Source organism: Salvelinus fontinalis, chromosome 3, assembly GCF_029448725.1.
Source record: "Salvelinus fontinalis isolate EN_2023a chromosome 3, ASM2944872v1, whole genome shotgun sequence".
NCBI lineage: Eukaryota > Metazoa > Chordata > Actinopteri > Salmoniformes > Salmonidae > Salvelinus > Salvelinus fontinalis.
Genome location: NC_074667.1, coordinates 29355671 through 29380032, shown reverse-complemented (window position 1 = coordinate 29380032; position 24362 = coordinate 29355671). Strand labels below are relative to the sequence as shown.

General features: G+C 45.0%; 2 protein-coding genes across 2 annotated transcripts in view; both read left to right on the top strand.

The window, feature by feature from the left end:
* The window catches only part of LOC129843373 (phosphatidylinositol 4-phosphate 3-kinase C2 domain-containing subunit beta-like), a 63055-nt gene extending 49890 nt beyond the window's left edge, over nucleotides 1–13165 (top strand). The window contains exons 20-32 of the mRNA XM_055912083.1: nucleotides 1216–1308; nucleotides 1425–1554; nucleotides 1803–1939; nucleotides 2100–2269; nucleotides 2647–2803; nucleotides 2898–3007; nucleotides 3810–4011; nucleotides 6530–6654; nucleotides 7026–7143; nucleotides 7751–7838; nucleotides 8669–8775; nucleotides 9055–9183; nucleotides 9277–13165. Coding sequence (XP_055768058.1) covers nucleotides 1216–1308; nucleotides 1425–1554; nucleotides 1803–1939; nucleotides 2100–2269; nucleotides 2647–2803; nucleotides 2898–3007; nucleotides 3810–4011; nucleotides 6530–6654; nucleotides 7026–7143; nucleotides 7751–7838; nucleotides 8669–8775; nucleotides 9055–9183; nucleotides 9277–9468 — 1758 coding nt within the window. The 3' untranslated portion in view covers nucleotides 9469–13165. The remainder of the gene's footprint in view (nucleotides 1–1215; nucleotides 1309–1424; nucleotides 1555–1802; nucleotides 1940–2099; nucleotides 2270–2646; nucleotides 2804–2897; nucleotides 3008–3809; nucleotides 4012–6529; nucleotides 6655–7025; nucleotides 7144–7750; nucleotides 7839–8668; nucleotides 8776–9054; nucleotides 9184–9276) is intronic.
* Nucleotides 13166–15058: 1893 nt separating this feature from the next.
* Nucleotides 15059–23218, top strand: LOC129843366 (uncharacterized). The gene is made up of 2 exons (XM_055912073.1): nucleotides 15059–17988; nucleotides 21102–23218. Exons 1-2 carry the CDS (start codon nucleotides 16024–16026, stop codon nucleotides 21294–21296), a joined length of 2160 nt encoding a protein of 719 aa, XP_055768048.1. The 5' UTR covers nucleotides 15059–16023; the 3' UTR covers nucleotides 21297–23218.
* The last annotated feature ends 1144 nt before the right edge of the window (nucleotides 23219–24362 follow it).

Sequence of the window (24362 nt, the reverse complement as noted above, 5' to 3'; positions counted from 1 at the left end):
TAAGATAATCATAAAACCACGATCAGGCGTCAGAGCTCATGCCTATCGACGACAACTTATTCAATGAAATAGCATGATCAACAGTATCAAAAGCTTTTGACAGGACCACAAACAAAGCAGCACGTTTCATTGTCGTGTCTAAAGCATTGACAAGATCATTAACAACTAAAGTGGTTGCTGTAATAGTCCTGCAGTATGCCCATGCCTAAACCCTGGTTTACATAAAAAAAATACACTTCTCAGATAAAAAGAGCAAAGTTGTACATTTACCAAGGATTAGAGAATATTAGCTGGACAAGGAAGACTTGAAATGGGGCGATAATTATTAAGATCACTACTATCACCGCCCTTATGGAGTGGCAGCACAAGAGCTGATTTCCATACTTGGAATATTTCCTGATAACAATGTTGAATAAAACATGAGGGTTATTGAGCCAATAATGATGGGCGCTGCACACGTAAGCAGACCAGGATCCAATTGGTCGCCCACTGTGGATTTATTGTTGTCTGTTGCTAGCAAAGCATCCAGAACTTATTTATCTGTAAATAGCCTAAACAAAAAGCTTTGACTATCATTTCTCTGATCATTCTGCAAGTTACCCCTATCAGCATCCAGATCAATATCATTGTGAATAGGCTTAGAAGTTCATTTGAAAGAGATAGCCCGCTGAAATAAAATGGTGATTACATGCATCAATGATGGCATTTTTTCTGTAATGAGGCCAGTCTGAATTAAGATGTTGGCAGAGAGGATGAAAACTTGAGGGATTTGACAGTTTTCCAGAATTTAGCCGGGTTCCCGTTACAATGGGAGAGCGCCTTACATAATAATCAGATTTAGCCTTTCTGATTTGTCTTACACAAAGATTCCTCAGTTGCTTAAAAGCTTGCCAGTCCGGGCCTAAGCCTGTGTTACTGTCATTGACCCAAGCATCATCTCTTTTATGAATGATAATTCCCTGGTCAAATGTAGGATACTGTAGGGAATGGGGACGCATGCCCGTGGTTTGTTTGCATAAATGCTAATGCACAGTGTCTTTGGTTGCTTGTGTGTATGTCTACCTCTGGGTGTTCTGTGTTCAATCGTAGTACGTGTATGTTTGTTTTGTGTTTAAGTGTGTGTATGTGCTCCTGTGTGTGTTTTTAGTCTGTATGTACGCTCCTGTGTGTGTGTGTATTTGATCTCTAATCCTTTCTCTCATCTCCGGTCTGCAGTCGTGTTCCTACTTCAACTCCAATGCCGTGCCCCTCAAACTGTCCTTCCAGAACCTGGACCCTCGAGGAGACAACATCAACGTCATCTTCAAGGTACACATTCAAAACTACTGAATCAACAAACCACTTAATTGTGCCTTTCTGAACCCTTGTTGACCTTCGACATCTGTGACCTCTGTGTCTTGTGCCCTTTGACCTCTGCTTCCCAGTCAGGTGATGACCTGCGCCAGGACATGCTGACCTTGCAGATCATCCGCATCATGAACAAGATCTGGATCCAGGAGGGACTGGACATGAGGATGGTCATCTTCAGATGCTTCTCTACTGGACGAGGCAGAGGTGAGGAGGGAGGAAGGGAGAGAGGGGTGAGGGAGGTGGAGATATGAATTGGGGATGAGTTACAATACTGACTCGCTCCCCACTCTACCTACCCCCTCCCCCTCTTTCTCCTCCCTTCTATCCCACCCTCTCTCTACCTCTTCCTTCCCCTCTCCCTCCTCTCTCCTGTTCTCCTCTCCCTCCTCTCTCCTGTTCTCCTCTCCCTCCTCTCTCCTGTTCTCCTCTCCCTCCCCATCTCTCTCTGTCAGGTATGGTGGAGATGATCCCCCAGGCTGAGACTCTGAGGAAGATCCAGGGGGAACATGGAGTGACTGGTTCCTTTAAGGACCGCCCCCTGGCTGACTGGCTACAGAAACACAACCCCACAGAGGACGAGTACGAGAAAGTACGGTCACTAAAGCGCACGCACACAGTTTTTCGCATGCACGCACGCACTCACTCAAGCACACACACATACGCACACACACACTCTGTCTCGCTCTGTCTCTCTCTCTGTCGTACACACTTTGACCTGTAACCTCTAACCCTGTTCCATGTCATGCTAGGCTGTGGAGAACTTCATTTACTCGTGCGCAGGCTGCTGCGTGGCCACCTACATCTTGGGTATCTGTGACCGCCACAACGACAACATCATGCTGAAGACCAGCGGTCACATGTTCCACATCGACTTCGGCAAGTTCCTGGGACATGCACAAATGTTTGGCAACATCAAACGGTGAGCCCGGGAGGCAGAGAGGACGCTGGGAAATGTATGCCCAACTTCAATTTAATCCTCTGTCCTATCGCTAGGACAGAGGATCACAACTTTAGCAACTTAGTATTTGTTTTTGGCTATGCCTTACCGGAAGGTCCTTGCTATCTAGAATCCTTTGGATGTCCCAACTCTGATGTCACCCCATTAAAGTTGACATTTAAAATGGTTAAGCGTAGGGGTTAATGTTAGGGCTTAGGGTATGGACGTCCCAAGGATCCTGGTAACTGTCTTTTTCTGATTGGCAGACCGATAAAGATGGTTCTGTTCCTATTGGTAGAGACCAATGGCCTCGTGTTCTGATTAGCGTTTCTCTCTGTGTGTGTGTTTGTGATTGTCAGGGACCGTGCTCCGTTTGTGTTCACCTCTGACATGGCCTATGTCATCAACGGAGGAGACAAACCTTCCAGTCGCTTCCATGACTTTGTGGACCTGTGCTGTGAGGCCTACAACCTCATCCGCAAACACGCACACCTCTTCCTCAACCTACTGGGACTGGTGCGTACACACACACACACACACACACACACACATACACACACAAGCACACGTGCGCACACACACTGATGTTTTCCTGTGTTTCCTGTGTAAGATGTTGTCATGTGGCATCCCTGAGCTGTCCGACCTGGATGATCTGAAGTACGTCTACGACGCGCTGAGACCTCACGAGTCTGAGGCTGACGCCACCATGTACTTCACCAGGTACACACACACACACTTCTGTTTCAATGTCTGACGTCAGACAGTGCGACGGCCGCCTGCACTGATCTGTCTGATAACACCCATGGGATAGCTAGAAAGAAGTTCAGCTACAATACGCTGTCGCAAATGTTACCACGGTGACACCATCCACTGAACCCCCTTTCATCTTCACAAGAGTCAGTTCATCTTACAAAAAAGCTAAACCTGTAGCGAATATTTCCAGTTTTCACTACCTCATTCTGCATACTGTAGGTGTTTTTTGGTGGTAGAATAATTTATGAAATTCGAAATGTGCATGAAAATTTTGCTCGCTGCTTGCTGGCTGAACCAGTATCAAATCAATCCATATGAAACGAAAGGGAGGGATGCTAACAACGCTAGTTCACACACTCAATGCTGAGTACACCATCTTGCTAGCTAGCTAGTGTATTTGGAGTTCTAGCAAATGTTCATGATCTCTGTTCGGCCCTGATTAACGCGCCGAGTTCTACAGCACGGCCGAGTTTCACATTCTACATGACAGATTGGTTGAGGGACGAGCGTCAGGTAGGAGTGATGCCATCTGACATGAGACTATGACTCCTGTATACAACTCTATACTGTAGTCCTATAGACCGTATAGTCATAGACTGTGTGTCTCTGTCTGGTTTTCTGCATTTGTCTGCTATGGTTGTTTATCTCTTGTTTGATTCACTCCCCCCCCTCTCTCTCTCTCACCCCTCTCACCCCCCCCCCCCCCCCCCCCCCCGTCTATCTCCTCTCTCTGTCTTTCTGTCTTTCTCTTGTGTCTCTCTTTCTCTAGGTTGATAGAGTCCAGCCTGGGCAGTGTTGCAACTAAGTTGAACTTCTTCATCCATAACTTGGCCCAGATGAAGTTTGCCTCATCCGAGGAGCGTCCTGTGCTCTCCTTCGCCCCGCGGGTTTACACCCTCAAGACTGACGGACTCCTCCGCAACCTCTTTGTCTGCCGACACATACGAACCTACAGCCCCAGCAAAGGATACGTAAGTCTACAGTCATACACACCTACGACCCTAGTAAATGAAACATACGTAAGTCTACAGTCATGTACACCTACGACCCTAGTAAATGAAACATACGTAAGTCTACAGTCATGTACACCTACGACCCTAGTAAATGAAACATACGTAAGTCTACAGTCATGTACACCTACGACCCTAGTAAATGAAACATTCGTAAGTCTACAGTCATACACACCTACGACCCTAGTAAATTAAACATACGTAAGTCTACAGTTGCATGTACACATAGGCCACGCAAGGGATATTTAGGTCATACACTATACTACATATACACATACAGAACCAGCAAATGAAAGCTTTTTAAGATGTCTAAACATATGCACCTAGACCAGGGGTATTCAACTCTTACCCTGTGAGGTCCGGAGCCTGCTGCTTTTCTCTTCTACCTGATAATGAATTGCGCACACCTGGTATCCCAGGCCTTAATCAGTCCCTGGCTAGAGGGGAACAATGAAAAATATCAGTGGAACTTGCTTCGAGGTCCAGAGTTGAGTTTGAGGTACCTGCACCACAAGTATAGGCCCAGCAAAAATATCAAATTCAAACTGCCTCTCCCTAACCCTTACCCACAGTATAGCCTCAGTAAAGGGATCATCATGTAAGATGAACTTTTCTATGGTTTAAGCCAGCGCTGCGGAACACATACTGCTGTAGTATGGGTTGGAATCTGGCCCACTGCTGTTTCAGCAACTCTCTCCTCTGTCTTTCTTCTCTATCCCGCCCCAAAAAAATATGTTTAAAATATCAACTTTGCTCCAGTATGTAACTCCTGTGTAGCATACAAATCAAACATAAATCACATTTTATTTGTCACATGCGCCGAATACAACCGGTGTAGACCTTACGGTGAAATGCTTACGTACGAGCCCTTAACCAACAATGCAGTTCAAGAAATGGAGTTAAGAAAATATTTACTAAATTATCTAAGGTAAAAAGTCAAATAAAAAGTAACACAATAAAATAACAATAACAAGGCTATATACAGGTGGTACCGGTACCGAGTCACTGTGCGGGGGTACGGGTTAGTCGAGGTAAATTGTACATGTAGGTAGGGGTAAAAGTGACTGCATAGATAATAAACAGTGTAAAAACAAAGGTTGGTGGGGGGGGTCAATTTAAATAGTCCTGGTGGCCATTTCATGAATTGTTCAGCAGTCTTATGGCTTGGGGGTAGAAGCTGTTAAGGAGCCTTTTGGACCTAGATTTGGCGCTTCGGTACCACTTGCCGTGCGATAGCAGAGAGAACGGACTATGACTTGGGTGACTGGAGTCTTTGACAATTATTTGGGCCTTCCTCTGACACTGCCTAGTATATAGGTCCTGGATGGCAGAAAGCTTGGCCCCAGTGATGTACTAGGCCATGCACACTACCCTCTGTAGTGCCTTATAATTGGATGCCGAGCAGTTGCCATACCAGGTGGTGATGCAACCAGTCAGGATGCTCTCAATGCTGCAGCTGTACAACTTTTTGAGGATCTGGGGACCCATGCCAAGTCTTTTCAGTCTCCTGAGGGGAAAAAGGTGTTGTAATGCCTTTTTCCCGACTGTCTTGGTGTGTTTGGACCATGATAGTTTGTTGGTGATGTAGACACCAAGTAACGTGAAACTCTCAACCCGCTCCACTACAGCCCTGTCGATGTGAATTGGGGTGTGTTGGGCCCTCCTTTTCCTGTAGTCCACAATCATCTCCTTTGTCTTGCTCACATTTAGGGAGAGGTGGTTGTCCTGGCAACACACTGCCAGGTCTCTGACCTCCTCCCTACCACTTTTGTGTTGTCAGAAAACTTAATGATGGTGTTGGAGTCGTGCTTGGCCATGTAGTCGTGGGTGAACAGGAGGGGACTAAGCACGCACCCCTGAGGGGCCCCGTGTTGAGGATCAGCATGGCAGATGTGTTGTTGCCTACCCTTACCACCTAGGGGAGGCACATCAGGAAGTCCAGGATCAAATTGCAGAGGGAGGTGTTTAGACCCAGGGTCCTTAGCGATGAGCTTGATTAGGTGACCATGATGGGATGAGGGCCAGATGGGAATTTAGCCAGGACACCGGGGTTAACACCCCTACTCTTACAATAAGTGCCATTGGATCTTTAGTGACCACAGAGAGTCAGGACACCCGTTTGACATCCGAAAGACAGCACCCTACACAGGGCAATGTCCTGGGATATATTTCTTTAGACCAGAGGAAAGGGTGCCTCCTACTGGCCCTCCAACACCACTTCCAGCAGCATCTAGTCTCCCATCGAGGGACCAACCATGCTTAGCTTCAGAAGCAAGCCAGCAGTGGGATGCAGGGTGGTATGCTGCTGGCACTTCATGGCTACCAAGTGCTACAGGGTGGTAGTCATTTAGGCAGGATACCTGTGCTTTCTTGGGCACAGGGACTATGGTGGTCTGCTTGAAACATGTAGGTATCACAGACCCAGTCATGGATAGGTTGAGAATGTCAGTGAAGACATTGTGTGTGTCCCTCTCCCCAGGCATTTGTGGTGAAGGTGGAGCGGGAGGGCCAGCAGGGGTCAGTGTTGGTCCAGAGGAGCTTTGAGGAGTTCTATGAACTACACAGTAAACTACGCCTCATCTTCCCCTCATCCAAACTACCCAGGTAACACGCACGCATGCACTTATGCACACACACACACACACACACACACACACACACACACACACACACTGATTGTATACAGAGAATGTCGCCCTTCTCTTGAAACAACAGTTAACTCTAAGTAGAGGAATAGTGGAATAGTCAAATATTTCTGATAATAATGGAGTAGTAATCTCTCGTGGACAGACGGCGCATCTGACCAAATTCCGCTACATTTTAGTTCTGGATTAATCGAGCTTAATGGAGTCTAAATAACTGAAAGGAAATGATGTCAGTGGTATTCTATCTGTACCCATACGAACTACCTACGGTAACTAAATGTAGCAACTGTAAAGTGAAACCATGACAAAGTCCTTTGCTGCCCCTCCCAGTTTCCCCAGCCGCTTTTTGATTGGGCGGTCTCGAGGAGAGGCGATGGCTGACAGGAGGAAAGATGAGCTGAACGGATACGTCTGGCATCTGGTGCATGCTGCGCCAGAGGTCGCCCAGGTAACCAGTCACCTCTGACCTTTGGTGTGTTCACTAGACTGTCATCCTAACCCTGTGACATCCCATGTACAAGTGGTTAGTGTAAATGACTGTATGAAACTACTGCGATTCTTAAATTGACTATATATTTATTTTTTCTAACTGACATCATAAATATCCAGACGTGCACTTGGCTCATGAAAAATATAGAGGCAGAATGACCGGTGCAGAGTGTCTGTGTGTCTGTGGTTTCAGTTTGCCTGCAGGGTTTCTTAGAATTCAGCCCCTCCCTTTTTAGAAGCAGCGTCATATCAGCTTTACAGACTTAGAAACACATGCTGTGTCAGGGCGGGTACTGCAAGCCCATATCAGAACTGCCCAGTCTCTGTGTGCTGGCAAACTTTCGTCCACTCTATCCGTAATAGAACAGTTTGACAAACTAAAACACAAGCTAGAATTGCTAGCCCCGAAATATCAGCATTTAATTTTTCCGTTTTCAAAATGTTAATCTGCTACCTGTAAATGAATTAGGCCTCGTGGAGGTTGGCATATTGTTGTTTTTCTGTCATTGACTGAATATATACTTCCTCATCCTCCTCTCTACCCCCCCTCTCTCTCTCTATCTCAGTGTGACCTCATCTACACTTTCTTCCATCCTCTGCAAAGAGACGAGAAACCTGGAACAGTGGTGAACACACTGCAGAGCAAACCTGCAGGTACACAGACACACACACACACACACACACACACACACACACACACACACACACACACACACACACACACACACACACACACACACACACAGTGTGTGATTCATCAGATGACTCACTGACAGGATCGATAGCTAATGATTGGAACTGTTATTTTAATGAGGTCATTTGCACAGCATGTAGGCACAGGGTGGAAGTTCATCGCTTACTAAAAACAAACGCCACAACAAAGCAGAGCTGAGTCCAGTGTACTGCCAGCATCAGCTGACCCCGGGGCTCTGTGCCCTTAGCGACGGGAATAATAGCCTATGTGATAACTTTAACCAATCATAGACTAGGGTCTTATCATGCGCTGTTTGAACAACGTGTCGGCAATCACACAGCATGTCAAACACAGAGGTGTGCACAAACACTAACGCACGTCTCTTAGACCATGCAGCATTTCTTGCTATGGGAGCAGTTTTCAGTTCATACGTATTGCTAAACGCACAGTTGTATAGTGCGATGTAATTGGTTGCTGTGTTTAGTTACATTGATGTTGACCTAAGGGTCATGGGTTAGGGGTTAGAGGTTAATGAAACTCTAGCTGTCACTCTGCCTGATTGGCTTTCTAATGAACCTACAGCACTTACAGAGGAATAGAATCACCTATCTCTGTAGCTCCATCCCTCCCTCCCTCCTCCCTGGCCCGTCACACAATACGTGGACACACACTTCCTGCCACTATAAACACACACACTGTAGGCTATAGACTTATTCAGATCCTACATTATACTCTTTCAGCTCCAAGCACATACTCTGTCTGAGTCTCTGTCTCTCTCACCCAACTCCAGAGATCTGTTGGGGTCCAGTCTCAGGCAAAGTGGTAGGAGAGGTCAAGCTCTCCATCTCCTATAAGAGTGACAAGCTCTTCATCATGGTCATGCACATACGAGGCCTGGTGAGTGTGTGAGTGTGTGTGTGTGTGTGTGTGTGTGTGTGTGTGTGTGTGTGTGTGTGTGTGTGTGTGTGTGTGTGTGTGTGTGTGTGTGTGTGTGTGTGTGTGTGTGTGTGTGTGTGTGTGTGTGTGTGTGTGTGTGTGTGTGTGTGTGTGTGTGTGTGTGTGTGTGTGTGTACACACTCAGCATACTGATTGAGAACGTAATGCTGTTTAAGTTGTATACTGTTATTGTGGATATACTGACTACCCCTACCCCCCCCCCCCCCCTGTCTTTCCCAGCAACCCTTGCAGGATGGGACAGACCCTGACCCCTACGTCAAGCTGTACCTCCTCCCAGACCCCCAGAAAACCGGCAAGAGGAAGACCAAGGCTGCGAGACGCACCCGCAACCCCACCTACAACGAGATGGTGAGGAAATGTTCCTAAGTACAAAATAAAACAATGAATTCATGTTACAATGAAGTCAAGAAGACAAAATTTGTCCCTACTCTCTCCCCGTAGCTGGTATATGACCGTATCCCTCGCGGGGACCTGCAGCAGAGGGTGATCCACCTGCGGGTGCTGGGGGAGGGTGCGTTCTGGGAAAACACCCTGCTGGGCGAGGCCTTCATCCCCCTGAAGACCCTGACAGCCGGGCAGTGCTGGGCAGACTGGCACCAGCTGGGCACGCCCAGCACCGACTCCACACGCTGAGAATGAGAGTCGGAGGTGGAGGGTGAGAGGGAGAGAGGAACAACTGATCAGGTTGTGCGTGCACACAGGTGTACGTGAGTGCGTTCAGTTGTGATGGTCAGAGTTGTCCAGCTTCTCGGGCTGGTTTATTCCCCCAGTGGGGGTGTGTGTGGACCCGTATCCTGCCCAGGTGGGATGTGTGTGTCCTATGTAGGTTTGAGGTGTGTTTGTGTGTGTCTGTAGACTCATTGACTCATTCGCTCCCGAGTGGCGCAGCGGTCTAAGGCACTGCATCTCAGTGCAAGAGGCGTCACTATGGTCCCTGGTTTGAATCCAGGCTTGTATCACATCCGGCCATGATTGAGAGACCCATAGGGCGGCGCGCAGTTGGCCCAGTGTTGTCCGGGTTTGGCCGGGGTAGGCCATCATTGTAAATAAGAATTTGTTCTTAACTGACTTGCCTAGTTAAATGAAGGTTAAATTAAAAAATATATATAATTGACGGTCAATCGTCACTGGACACTGTATCCATGGGACTGTACTGGACTGTATGGACCTACTTTAAGACTCTCTGATCACCATAAGGGATAACTGGAGCATGTGACAATAAGGGAAGATAACCCGTCTCTTCTTCTGGTGACTCTTGACTTCCAGAAGACTTTTCTCTGGTAACAACATGGCCTCCCAAGACCAGGCAGCACAGAGGACCCGTGGGAGGAAGCAGAGGGCATTGTTACTCTGTGAAAACATGGACCGCAGCTTTCCCCTTTATCTAGGGCCAATGGAGAGACGTCCATCTTACCGCCTGACAAAAAAAGACTTTGAAACGGGTGTAGTCCCCTCCAAAGTCGTGTCTTTTAAAAGAGAACCTTAAGTTATTTATTTTTCAAACGTTACCCTGCTGTTAGTGCAGCTCCATTTTCGAGCTATGTTTGGTTGTGTGGTGTGTGTAAATGACTTTGATTTCCGTGTGTGCCCCAGATTTATGCAGATCGGGATATGTGAATTATGTTGGATCCAGTCTTTCTGATTTGAGAGAGAGAGAGGGCGTAGATGCTTTTGTATCGTTGTGGGGTAGAGATGTACAGTACCAACCGGACCTGCCTATGGTTTGGGACCACCCTAACACATTAAAGACTCACGTGACTTTAGTCCACTCAGCCTGGTTCAGTAGCTACTCTACCGTAGAACCTGTTGGAGTGTGCGCTAGTTTGAGTGTGTGTGTGTGTGTGTGTGTGTGTGTGTGTGTGTGTGTGTGTGTGTGTGTGTGTGTGTGTGTGTGTGTGTGTGTGTGTGTGTGTGTGTGTGTGTGTGTGTGTGTGTGTGTGTGTGTGTGTGTGTGTGTGTGTGTGTTTGTGTCTCCCATTGTTGACTAGCTGTTGTAATCCAAGCCTTACCTAAGCTTCATTTTGCCATTTGATGATAATTGACACCGGTCGCTCATTGAATTTTAAATGTAGTACTGTGCAGTGACACAACAAAGTTGTCTTAATGGGAGAATCCTGAAAATCTCAAACGTTTGTTAAAAAAATGTTTCTTATATCAAATCCTTTAGAATATTTTGTTGTTGTTGTTGCATGAGTGCTTCTAGGCAACACATACGTGTGTATGTCTATGTGGGGGAAATCAAACGATTTGAAACGCTAGTAGCGCGTACCCGCTAACTAGCTAGCCATTTCACATCCGTTACACTGGCATCACAGATAAACTGCCTGAGCATAGAATTGCTCCTTCGGGACACTTAACTCCCCCGCCATTCGACTGTATGCAGTGGAAATGTTTCACTTGGTTGTATTTCTCATGCATTTTGAACTTACATTTGACTTTCGTGGCTTTTTCAAACTACAAAGTGATCATTTTCATGTGTTATACAGTACTGTAGCTATAAGAGGGAAAAAACGGAACAATGACAGAAGTGCTGACGAAGCAAATCGACGATTTGACTACGTGTACATTGCTCAACTCATTTGTGTCTTTCCTTGGGAGATACTCAGTGATTTGCCATTTTTGGCATTGATATCTCACTCTCATTATCTTGTGTAAGAGCTGGACACACTGTCCTTGTTTCACTGGCAGACAGACACTGTGACCTTTCGCAATGCAAAATGGCCATTTTCTGTGGAAAAATCTGCTTGTGGGCAGAGTTGTTGCAATTGAGAGGGGAATATCAAGGTTAACTCATGAATTGAGCGAGAAGCGTTGACCTGTAAACAAAATATAAATAACTAGGATAAGGTTTATTCCTGGTCAGGAAGGAACAACCCCTGGTGATATATGGTTAACCGGTAAAGGCAGTTTCTATAACAGAGCAGCTATCTGTAAGATAAGGACGTCTCGCTGTCCGATGTTTTCAGATCACAACACAGTTACAGAGGAATACAGGTTAAGGCTGGCTTTCTAAGGTGTTGAAATGTAACGCGGATTTGCTTGGATCATTAAACATACCAGCATCCGTTGCAAGGAATATTTAGATACTATTTCTTTTGGTTTGGTTGCATAGGCTTTGACATGACATACCATTTCACCAGCCCTGTTTTAAAAGCATTCATATTTTTTTCAAAATCTCTGAAAATGTTTCTTCATTCAGTATTCATAAAGAGTAGCTACATTACTGTTTTAGAAACAACGGCAGGCAGTTTGAACAGGTGTGTGTTAGAAATGACAAGAGGAGCTCTTCGGCTAAAGGTTAGCCTATCTGAGGCTGAAGTGCAGTAATCACACAGCACCAGTATGCTTAATCCGAACCAACCAGTTTAACCACTGCTCTCATTCTAAAAACACAACACTTTATTTGACTGCCCTTTGAATGTGTCTGGTGGATATTTACATATTTTGTTTGATTTCTGGAACAGGAAGAGTATTCCCTGGGGGGTGTTTCACTACAGTCTGAATGGCTATAATGTGGCTATAGGCTCTTTAGTGTGACATTTTTAAATTATTGAAAGATTACTTTCTCCATATTGAGTGTTGGTATTTGTTGTGTGCTAAAAGGCTGATGACCAATATTAAAGTGGTTTGATTTTTTCTTTTCTCGTGACAGTTGTACCACTTTGGGGGAAAGGAGGAATACCATATGGCTTCCTTCTCCATGTCTCTTTTTCTTTCTGGTCTTGACACTCTAGCTAAGAGTAGAGTCAAATATGGATCTCTATGCAGTATAGGGCTCTGGTTAAAAGTTTTATGATAGAAATGTTGCTCTTGCCTAACAGACCAGTGATTACGAATGGAAGAGACCAGGACAGGGGTTAATTGGAAGGCATTGGGACTCCCAAACCAAGCACCTACCTGCTAAGTACCAAGTGTAAATCTGAAAATAATGTATAGGTCTGAGCAATATAGTGAAAATTCTACCAGAAGGTACCTCTCTAGTTCTTTCAGATCTATGTGAAGTGCCTAGGTGTAGGGACTAGGGGTCAATTTGGGACTGGGAAAGAGTTTGACCTGAGTCCTTCCAGGTCAGCTCCAAGGGACTGAACTCTGACCTCTATGGAATGCTGGGAAAACGGGACCGAATGTAAGTTCAAAATGAACTGGATCTTGTGTACTGTAAATACTGAGAATATCATTAATGTGATTTCTTTCTTTTATTCAGGATATAGTTTTACCCCACTTCTTATTCTTTAGACTTTAAAATTGTATTGCATTTTCTTATTTTTTGACCATGTTTTGTAATATTGTTTGCACTAAATAATAACAAAATAAACTTGAATCTAAAAGACGCGTGTGGTGATGTGGGTGTTTGTGTGAGCACTGTTCTGTTGTGTGTATTTCATCTGATGAAAGCCCTGTGTAAGATGAAACATCCACTGACTCTGCAGCAGTTGTCTAATTACCATGACAACCCAACTAGTCACAAAACTATGGGGGATCGGATTAATGATAATTAATGGCATAATTAAACCTCAACTTCTGTTGAAAGTAAAATCATTTTCTGCAGATACAGCATTGGGGCTAAGGTATGGGTGGCGACCATGATATACCCCATTATTTTTGATAGAGGTAAGATTGAATCAATAAATTCCCTTTCTGTATCATAATACACCCCCCCCTTCTCTCTTTCTCTGAAACAGTTTCATGTGATTTTATTTGTTAATCGTATAGCTCAATGCCATGCCCTTATAGTCCTTTTTACTATGAGGGAGGGAGGGAGAGAAGATAGGCTACACCTCAGTCAGTCTACATACCTCTGTGTCCCAGCACACCCAGACAGTCATCTGTGTAACAGTCAGATTATTATAAGTGTGACTCACCCTGAGTAAATCTCTATGTGGGGAAACAGGGTTCGTCATTGCAGGGGTGTTGCTCAGACAAGATCTGCTGGCTGAAGCTGAGAGCACACTGATGATGACCACACAGAAACGTAAATACAGTATGATGAGAGTGTATGACATTCAACAGCTAGGAGTCAATGCCCCATACCAGGCATACTGTATGGGAAAGATTCAAGTTACACTGTGCTAGGCACTGATAAAATAAATCAGGGCACCCACATAAGTTTATTTACCTAGGCAAGTGAGTTAAGAACAAATTATTATTTACAATGACGGCCTACCGGGGAACAGGGGGTTAACTGCCTTGGTCAGGGCCAGAATGACAGATTTTTACTTTGCCAGCTCAGGGATTCGATCCATTGTATAAATACAATGTATTATATTGATTTTGGTCTGGACACTATTTTTAATGCTATCTCTGGCAACTTTCAGATGAGTGGACACTAATTTTGCTGTAAGATATATACTCTTTCATGTCTGACAGGGAGAGATTGAAACCAGATGCTTTTAGAAATAAACATTGACGGATCACAAAGAGAGCACTTCCATGAGTTGAGAATTTCCTCCTGATGTGCAACCCTCCTTTTAAAAATAGGAATTGAAAATGTTCTTGTCATGAATATTTGATGCCTTAGAAGACCGTACAGGCAGCACTCAGAGAAAATGGGACATGATGCATACATCATAAATACATGCATGGGTGGGTGGCCTCCTACAGGACAGACTGCTGCATCAAAAGTTCAGCAGAGCAGCAGACACCTCTCACAGAATAAACCAGTGGAACGCTAATGGCTTCAAATGGGACCAAACACCCATTCTTCACAGTGATCAGGACCACCGTGGGTTTGCTGCATCACTTATTAATCACATGCTCCAGAAACGTGAAAGATAGGCTATTGCTGTTGTGTGCTGTGTCAGTATAGTAGCCATCCATAGGCCTTCTGTAACTGGAGGGCAACAGAGTGGAATGTTAACTTGATGCTAAACACACTAGTAGGCCTATAGGGGTCTATATATGATTCCAAGTCGTGATGTATGGGTTGATTTCAGAAATACTATACCCCATGCCAAAAGTATGACATAAACTCCTCTTTTTAAGATGCAATATTTCTAACTTTTCAGTTTATCTTGAAACACAATATTTTTTTTATTCTGTGTGAAGTATTACCAATTCAACACCTGTCACACTGGGCTTTTTCTATACACTGCAGGAGTCAGGGACTTGGATTCACTTCATTATATAACCGGGACACTGCGTGTCTTGCAACATTGCCTATGTGGTTTACTGACGCCGGTAACTCTGCGACGGTCCCTAAACAGTTCTACAAAGGCTCTTTCACGACGCCCCCTAAAGTTTCTGACGAAATCCTCTTGTGAAAAGCGGGCAAGTGAGTAGCCGTACAAGGAAATGAAACAACGATTGAGAAAAGAGGAGAAAGCGAAATAATAGCGAAATAATATATTTAGTTGATATCTAGATAAGACTATTATTTGTCTTACGGTGGCATTCGATTAGGTTCATTGTAGCGAGTGAATATATAGTCCGTTCGTTGAAGTCTCTTTTTCAGATCACTGATTGTGGCGCAAAACCTCCATTGGTTAGTGCTAGTAGCTAACTTAGTTTAAGTTCTAGTTACGTGCTGGAATTCAAACCAGCTTTTTCTCCAGGCAAGACCAAAAATGGCTTTAATATCATCGTTTCACCTGGATGTATCCCTATGTTATGACTCGTCAAGTCTCTGCTCCGTTTCTACCGTCACGACCGCTGTTTTTACGAATCTTACTGCTCGAAAGAACATGAGAGTCGCGGACAACATGGACGATGCTATTCAGAAACCAAAGGAGAGCTAACCGGTATGCTATTGCTAGCCTTATGTAATGGATAAGGGACCGTAATGGAGTTTTCACTGATCTGAAATGCACACCAAGTTACTAGCTAAATTATCAGATTTGTCGCTAACAACTGCCAACGAAACGAACATAATCTCAAATCAAGATAACGTCGTTAGTTACCTAGCCTATTAACAGCTGTGAAAACTAGCTACCAAGTTACAAGTTCTTGCTATCCTTGATTGCCAGACCTAAGTTTGGTCGTAATGAACTCTCAAGCTAACGTTAGTTGTTTCATAACGTGTTGTCCTGGACGTGAACTTAACTTAGTTAGCTAGCTACAGCAACGTTAGCTAACCAAAACGCTTAGACAAACTGCACAACAGCAAGCAGTCAATTGGTATTCCTTATTAAAACTAGTCATTTAGTTATCTTGCATAGCGACATTTTTTTTTGCCACAAGCCAGTATTACGAATGTTTAGGAATATGAATCGCGGGGAATACTCTTCTGGGGTGCAGACCCCATCCACTGCCGCAGGGCATGTAGTGGCCTCTCTCCGGCAACCAAACCAGAACAGCTCGTTGATGGGCATGTTCTCCGTGATTTCTAGGCCTGCCTTGTCATTTCTGCAAAATTATTTACCAGGGCGCCCTCGGAATCCTGCCCTGGCCGACAGTGTGTCAGGGTGGGTAAGTTGGGATTTCAACCAGAACTTTGTAGAGGCAGAAAGTGCGTTTTTAGGACAACTGGATGACATATTCCCTGGAACTCCGCACCATGCACACCACCTACCGTACCTGCAATACCAGCATGGGCTACCAGCGTCAGGTTATAGTAGTATGAATTGGTTGACAACAGATTCTCTTAGCGAGTTAGGGAATCGAAATGCTGCTGAAATTGACTTACATTTAAGGCAAACTCCGGTAGGATACCTCGCAACCGGTTTTCTCAGTAAACTTTTGTTGAACGCAGCGTCGTCTCAGGAAATTAAACACACCGAGCAAGGGCACGTCCTTGGCGGGGATAGTTTTTCATCAGACGCGGTGACAGCCAGGGCAAAGAGTAGTACCGCTAGTAAATGGTGGGGCGGGCTTTGGGGAACCGATGACAGTGCTCAAGGGTTGCTGTTAAATTTGTCGTCGAGCAAAGAGAGGACTGTGGAAAACAATCACAACCGCAACGTCCATTGTCGTCAACCAGAGTGTGGCACAAAGGCCGCCGTTACCATGCCAACAGAGCTGTTTGTACAGTGCAATGATGGCGAAAGGACTGGACCCTTCTGCCACAAAGAGGAGCCAACGGACAATGGAAGCCTTCAAATGGCCACCCGGACAGAATCTCTCCCTAGCCCTGATGTTCTCCCCTTAGATCACCGGGAAACAGTCTGTACCAGAAGTCATATTGTCAGTGTTGCAGCTGTCACTGCCTTCAGTGAGTTGTCAGCTCTCACCCCTGACCAGGATAATGGCTATTCCAGTCTGGAAGAAGAACACTCTACCTCCAGACTGTACATGTTGAGGCTTCCCTGTGAAGAGCTACAGGGGATCACAGAGAGAACAGAGACCGACACACCAACACAGGGGAGCTCTGGTAAGAGGGAGCCGGAGAGAGAATTGGGTGAGACGGCCTTCACAGGAGGGATGGAAGGGGAGGAGGAGGTTGAGGACTCGGACGTCACAGACTCTGAGGAAGAGGAAATGGCGTCCGCTTGGCCCCCCTCCACACCTCGGTGCAGTAACAAGGCTATCGCCTACATCATGGGCAGCCCCTGCAGTGATGACAGCCAATCAGACGACTCGCTCAGCGAGGATGACGATGGTTTCGACGGCGACGGCTCGTCACAATTCTCAGATTCCGAGGTGCTGGATGAAGATGAGGAGGATGCATCTGATTCCGAGCGGCCAGACTCGGAAACGGAAAGACTGTGGACCTCACTGTGCCAAAGCAGGGATCCCTATAACCCCCAAAACTTTACCGCCCCCCTCCTCACCAGCCCTAGAACCATCCTGTCCACCTCTACAGCCACAGCAGCCTGCTCCCTTGAAGCCTCACCTCCAGAGCAACCCCCCTCTCCCTTCTCCTCTCCCGCGGAGGAGTTTGGCTCTGGGGATGAGTCCAGTAGCAGTGAGGTGGATGAGGCTGAGAGCCTGAGGCTGTGGAACTCCTTCAGCTCCTCCTCAGACCCCTACAGCCCTTTCAACTTCCAGGTCCCGCTCAGGACTAGAGAGACGACAGAGACAAAAGCAGGTGCAGGGACAGGGGCGCGCTGTAAGAGGAGCAGCAAGACAACCCCATGCTCCCCCCGTCATGAACAGGGACAGAGCCACTCGCCTCCCCAGTACAAGAAAGAGGCAGCAGAGGAGAGGCTAGACAGTGGCTTCTCAGAGACCCTCTCCTTCCCAGAGACCACCACCATGGGCTGTGTCACAATAAAAAAGGTCAGTATGACTTCAGACACTGCTCTCTCTAGCGGAGAGTTTGTAATAGGCCTAAATAATGTTTACACACACTGTTATACATCTCTTCCTTATACATATTTTTCAAAGAATTGTAGGTAGTTCTATTCTTATCAGTCAAATTGTCATCTGTGGACCTTGGTCACTCGCGTTCTTGTGACTGTTGTAAAATGTGCAAATCCATTGACTCATAAAATATTGAATCTTCCCACTCAGCTGTCAGAAATGGCCCTATTTGTTAATGAGTAACTGGAGGAATTATTTTATCTCCTGTAGTGTACTTGCTGTATTATAACAGTATGTTACACTCTGCCACTCCCCATTTTATTGTTCATAGATGGGTCCAAGAATTTTTCCTGACCATGTGAGTGAGGTGATGTGACCAGAGTTTTTCTAGGTCAAGTCAGGTCACGTGGTTTATTTGGATCCCCGTTGGCTTTTGCAGAAGCAGCAGCTACTCTTCCTGGGGTCCACAACAACAACAAAAAACACCGAACATGGCGCCTAACAGAACACTGATACACTGACAGAAAAGGAATGTCACACAAATGTAAAATGTGATATACAAACAATGCAACCAAAAAATGATACAAACAATACCACTCAAGAATAATGTGTCCGTGTGCATGTCCACTCACAGTCCCTGCCATTCCATTAGTAAAACAAATTCATCTGTATTTGAAAAGTAATTTTGCTGTTTGCTTGCGCAATTGGAGATGTGAGTTCCATGCAATCATGGCTCTATATAAAACTGCGTTGCCCTGAATTTGTTTTGGACCTAAAGAGACCCCAGGCGGTATGTCTTGTGGGGTATTTCTGGGTGTCTGAGCTGAATGTTATTTGATTATGCAGACAATCGGGCATTTTCGTCAGAGTAATATTTCTCATAAAAACTAGAAGAGAAGCAGTTAATCTCCCGTCAACCCTCAACCAGGAAAGACTGGCATGCAATGTTGTTGTTAATCCTGTATGTGCAGTTAAGGGCAAGGCGTGCTGCTTTGTATTGAGCCAGCTGCAGCGTTGCTAGGTCTTTCTGTGTTGCACTTGGCTATATTACCAGACAGTAATCAAGATGGGACAAGACCAGATCCTGAACAAATAGTACAGTTGATTTTTTTTTGTGTAAGAAATGCAGAACAACTTCTTTTTTTTAACAGACATCTTCACATCAGCTTTAGCAAAATGACTTGCCCATGATAATTGACCATCCATTGTTATACCTAGGAGTTCAGCTTCCTCAACTTGCTCAAAGGTCACGACCTTTATGTGCATCTCCAGTTGCGGTTTAGCTCTTAGAGAATGTTTTGAACCAAATACAATGCTTTTGGTTTTAGATGTATTTAAGACCAGTTTATTATTAATCACCTGTTCTGATACTGACTGTAACTCCTTATTTAGAATTTCAGTGAGCTCACTGGCGTCGGGTGCTGACATGTAGAGTGTGGAATCAACCACATAAATAGTCATTCTAGCTTGGTGTAAGACCAGCGGCAAATCATTTGTAAAAATAGAGACGAGTAACGGCCCAAGGCAACGGCCATGAGGGACAACGCACTGTACATATCGGACGTTAGAGACGTTTGATGGCAGGTGACGTAAAGCCATAGCAAGTCACTTTTTGTCAAAAACAATTTAACATCAAAGGCTGCACTAAAATCTAACAATACAGCTCCAATTATCATCTTGTTATCCATTTTTTTTTAACCAATCATCAGTCATCTTGAGTCGGTGCAATAGTCAAGTTTAGTGCCCTAAAAGCTTGTGCCCTCCGTTCATAAAAACAAATACAAACTTCCTCTGTAAGCGACGTAGCGCATCGCTCAAGCTCCATATCCAATATGGCGATCATTGTCAGGGAATTTCTTATGCTGGTTTTTGAACCGGTGTCATTCTGTGTGTGTGATGGATTTAGAACGTTGGTGTCTAATCAGTCCGCATACAGACCAGGGAAAGAGCATCCGTGTTTACGTCTCCAGGGAGACGCGTCCGAGAGACACCGAGCTGATTTAGAGAACCTCTGGAGCTCTATAATGGCTGGAAAACCATTTTTCGTGATAGACATTTCTAATCGAATGAAGTCTAAGGCTATGAGTCCGTCATAGGGCTTAAGCAGACCGTGGGACAGCAAATTGACGGCTGTTAGACCGATCACAGTGAGAGTTGTGAAACGTGCCTTTCCAAGGCAGCGGAATGGAAGACAATCACCATGGGAGTAGACTTAATTATCAATGCATAATCCCACGGATTTCTTTGAAATGCTCGGGCTTCATTTTCTCCATGCCTGTTCCATGACATTATCCCCCTATTATGAGCACAGAACTGCCACGTTACTTAGCAACAGTGATAACTGGGCAAGACAAGAGGGAGGGAAAGAGATTTCTCCGATGGCCGTATTTTTTTTTTTCTCCCTTTCTCTGGCTTGGAGCGTCAGCTCATAACCTTCTCGCTCCTGCGACGTTTTCGCAACCCTCCAGCCCATGCCAAGCGGATTTCAGTGTCTTTCATCTTTAGTTCATAACCTCAGCGCTGAATACTGTATGTTAGTAGCCCCAGTCTGCAGTACTCAGTGGGTTGCTGCTTATGCAGGAGATTTTTAGTGTGTCTGTGATGCGCTACAGGCCATCCATCAAACAGCCATTTCATGGTGATACTAATTCAGCTTCTTACCCCTCTTTGCCTCTCCAGCTTCTGCTTCTGCTGCTGTTGTAGCAGGCTAGATGTATCGTTAGTTTGGAAAAAATAAATAAAGTAAAATATCTGCAGAGAGCTGAAGCAAGTGTGATTTTCCATGTGTGTGAATGTCTGGGTTTAGACCTACAGTTTCTAATGGAAGTGTTTTTGGACTTAACTGTAGTCCTGGGTTTTGGATGCGTTGTCCTTTCAGAATATTTAGGAATATAACCCAGTGATGCTTTTTAATTAAATATCCCCTGGGTGTTAATCGCCGTATTTTATTTTAAGCTGAAATGTAGTTTCAGTGACCTGTTGAAAGTTGAGATCTCTGTTGTCACATGTCTCTGTCTCCTGCAGGTGTGTTTTAGTGAGGAGGTTGTAGTCGTATGTTAAGCTGATTTTTATGTTCTGTCGTACTCCAGGTGTGTTTCTGTGACACGGTGGAGGAGTTCTACGCCAGCGAGGACGACGAGGACCGGTGCGGGCCGTGGGAGGAACTAGCCAGAGACCGCGCTCGTTTCCTCCGGCGCGTTCAGGATGTGGAGGACGACATCGGCTACGTCCTCAGCACTACCTTCCGCGTAGCCGTCTACCAGAGACTACAGCACCACAGCTGATCCTCGCCCCTGACCTCTGACCCCTAATGTCCTACAACACTTCTGATCATCTGGCTTGTCTCTCTGTGACCCCTGTAGCACCAGTCCCATCTTCAACAGAATGCATCAGAACTTCAAAGTCATGCTTCATTCCCTTCCCTGTCGACCCCCAAACCTCATCTTCAACCTGGGTGTGTAGAAAGATTACATCAGAGCGGTTGAGAACCCCCATACACTCCATCCCTCCCCCCCCCCCCCCCCCCCCCCCCTTACCTTCAGTCTGGAGTGTTGGGGAAGATGTGATTAAAGACTTCCTCCCTCTCTTCACTGCCCTCTTCCTGATCGTTTGCTGTTTTTCTTTAACCTCAGTGGAGTGATGACCTAATGTATGATGTGATTCAGGATGACCGCTAACTAGGAGGTGTGCTGGTAATGTAAAGGTAAAAGGGCTTGCCGGTTCCAGTGGGAGAAACTCAGTCGAACACAGAGCAGGTTTTCTGCTGGGCTGTGTGCTCAGTAACCTGACTGAAACGCAGAACTCTTGCACTTCAGCCAAGACTGTTTCTTTTAGTTTTAAAATGGCTTTGGTTTTTATTTTATTTTTCCCCGTTGGGTTTACTGAACCTTTCGGTGTTGCGCCGGGCTTCTCTCTCTGACGCGTGCTATCTGGGTCTCTGCCTGGTAGTGTTCTGTTCCATGTGAACCTGATCCCTGGCCCTGCCTACTGTCGTGTTCAGTATTTAAGATGTTCAGTATGATCCCCCTGAGCACCCATAGCCAAATGTCACACTGCTCCCCGGAGCTGAATCGGGTTTGTTAAGAGCTTTTGGAAAACAAACCTGGTTTGAAGTAACAGAAAGAAAAAATAAATCATCCAAGGCTTCCTGTAAGCCGTAACGAGCAGAGTACCCGGATGTTGAAAGTGTTCTATTTGATCATAAGCAGAGTGTGTAAACCTACAGTATGTTAACGTGTAAAGCTTCTATACTGTATTGATGGTAAAGTGTTGAAACCAAGCCTCTGTTGTTGTGGGCTCTTCCTGGTTTCCTTCATTAGCCATTGACTTCAGTTCTATCCGATGTATTATTAGCTAACTGCAAAGATAACCCACCTCTGCTCTCTGTTGGCTCTTCCTGTATTTACACCTGTAGATTTCCTCATAACAGCCCACAGTATGAATACACTAACCATCATAGAATAGACAATAGCATTGCTCTGCTTGTGGCCTATCCAGTAATGTACAAGGCAAGATAAAAAAAAGATTATATTTTTTTCTCTGGCTGCTAGCAAACAATCAGTAAAGGCTGAAGTGAATGCTAATGGGTAAGGGTGAAATGATTTGCATGATCCTTGCATCTTTAGTGGCCTCCTCGTCTACCTCCCTTAGTCATCACTCTGTGGTTTCCTCTAACAAAACAATATTGCTTTAATCTGTTTACAGTTTGCACCAGTGGGTTTCCTTCAATACTGTGTTTCCCTTCTCCAGAGCTTGCATGGATCAGTGGTCCTCTAGAAAAGGAGACGAGGAAAGCAAGCGCTCTACGACATCTCCATTTATAGATGACCTATCCCCACTATTTATTAACCCCGTAATGCCTGTACAGACCCAGTGTTGTGGTACTCATTTCGAGGTGTTCATTTCTCCTATGTGGCCGAAAGGGTTCGTCGCTGGTGTGACCAGGTTGGAAAGAAAGCAGGGATGTGAAATGGATGCTGTTCGGAAGTGATGCTCAGTATCACGGAGAAAATCAAATATATAAAAGATGCGTGGAACTGAAGAATATAACTCATTTAACTTGGTGTTCTTTTCGTCAATACAGTTAACATGAAATTGATTTATTTTTGTAAAATATTTTAGGATGAGTTAGTAGTTCTACACTGTTCCTTAATAATATACATTTTGAATTAATATTCAGTGAAAATAAATCTTCAATTGGGAACAATGTTTCTGTCTCTTTTCTCGCACCACATCTCGTTTTAAAGAATAATTTGCCGGTCTTATTTGGTTTGAATGTTGACACCCACCGACACTGGAGGGAGGAAGAATTGGGAGACCCGTTATTCTTCCTGGAGACACAAGATGACCAGATGATTACGGTCATCGTCGTTATAAAATGATACTACACCATCGAACACGATGGCGGTGTTCGAAGAGTGTCAAATCCATGGTGCCTTGTGGGTAAATTGTGACTGACCTGATCTACAAATAATGAGTAGTTAATTAAGCAAGGTGATTTGTAGTTTTACGCAGCACATTTCTTTCTGAACGTCCCATAACGTTGCATGCACCGGACCTGTACTAGGCCCCAGTATTTAATATAGTCGGTGGTAGTGCAATCCCAAGCAACTGGAGCCAGTCAGCAATGTGAGGTGCAGTAAGAGGTAAGAACATGCACAGATGCAGACAGCTGTCAGAGAGACAGTCTCCCCAAAACATCACAGACATACTCCGCCTGGAAAGGATTATAGAAAGATTAGCATATTTTTAGGACTGATTTGGACCCAATCCTTGTAGAGGCACTTAAAATGAGGTATGAGATTGGTGGCTGAATATATGGAGATAAACAAATCCTTATGCAGATCCTTTACACGTTATGGATAGCAATCATTTTAGTGGGATACGATATTGTCAGTGGTATTTTGTTGTAATTACTTTTCTGCCCACTGGAGTGAGCCATATTCTCAAGTAATCATTCTCAACCACTAGAGGTCGCTCTTGCTTGTTATTACAGTTATTACAGAGCACCAGTCGATCCATAGAGACAAACGACCAGTCTATGGAATGGAGAGAACAGTCACTGAGCAATGGTTTTCAGCTAAAGACGACCAGAAACTGTGATTTGCAGTGTAATAACATGACCAATTTGTATATGAATGAATTGAAATTCATTGCACTAGCCTTTTTTTGCAAACCAAGCATACACTAAATCTATGTTCATTTATTATTGGTAGAAACTGTGAAAATGTGTAGACGGATACGCCCAAATGATGTTGATTGCAGATTTCATTAGTTTAATAAGTGTATGTCCTCCCCGGTTTTTGTGGTTACAGCATTATCAAAATTTAAAGAACTGATCAAATCTGAAC

What these genes read in the sequence shown, in the direction of transcription:
- LOC129843366 (XM_055912073.1), top strand. Translation starts at nt 16,024, where the DNA reads ATGTTTAGGAATATGAATCGCGGGGAATACTCTTCTGGGGTGCAGACC. An exon ending in GCTGTGTCACAATAAAAAAG is followed by an intron (nt 17,989 to 21,101) that starts GTCAGTATGACT and finishes GTCGTACTCCAG; the next exon opens with GTGTGTTTCTGTGACACGGT.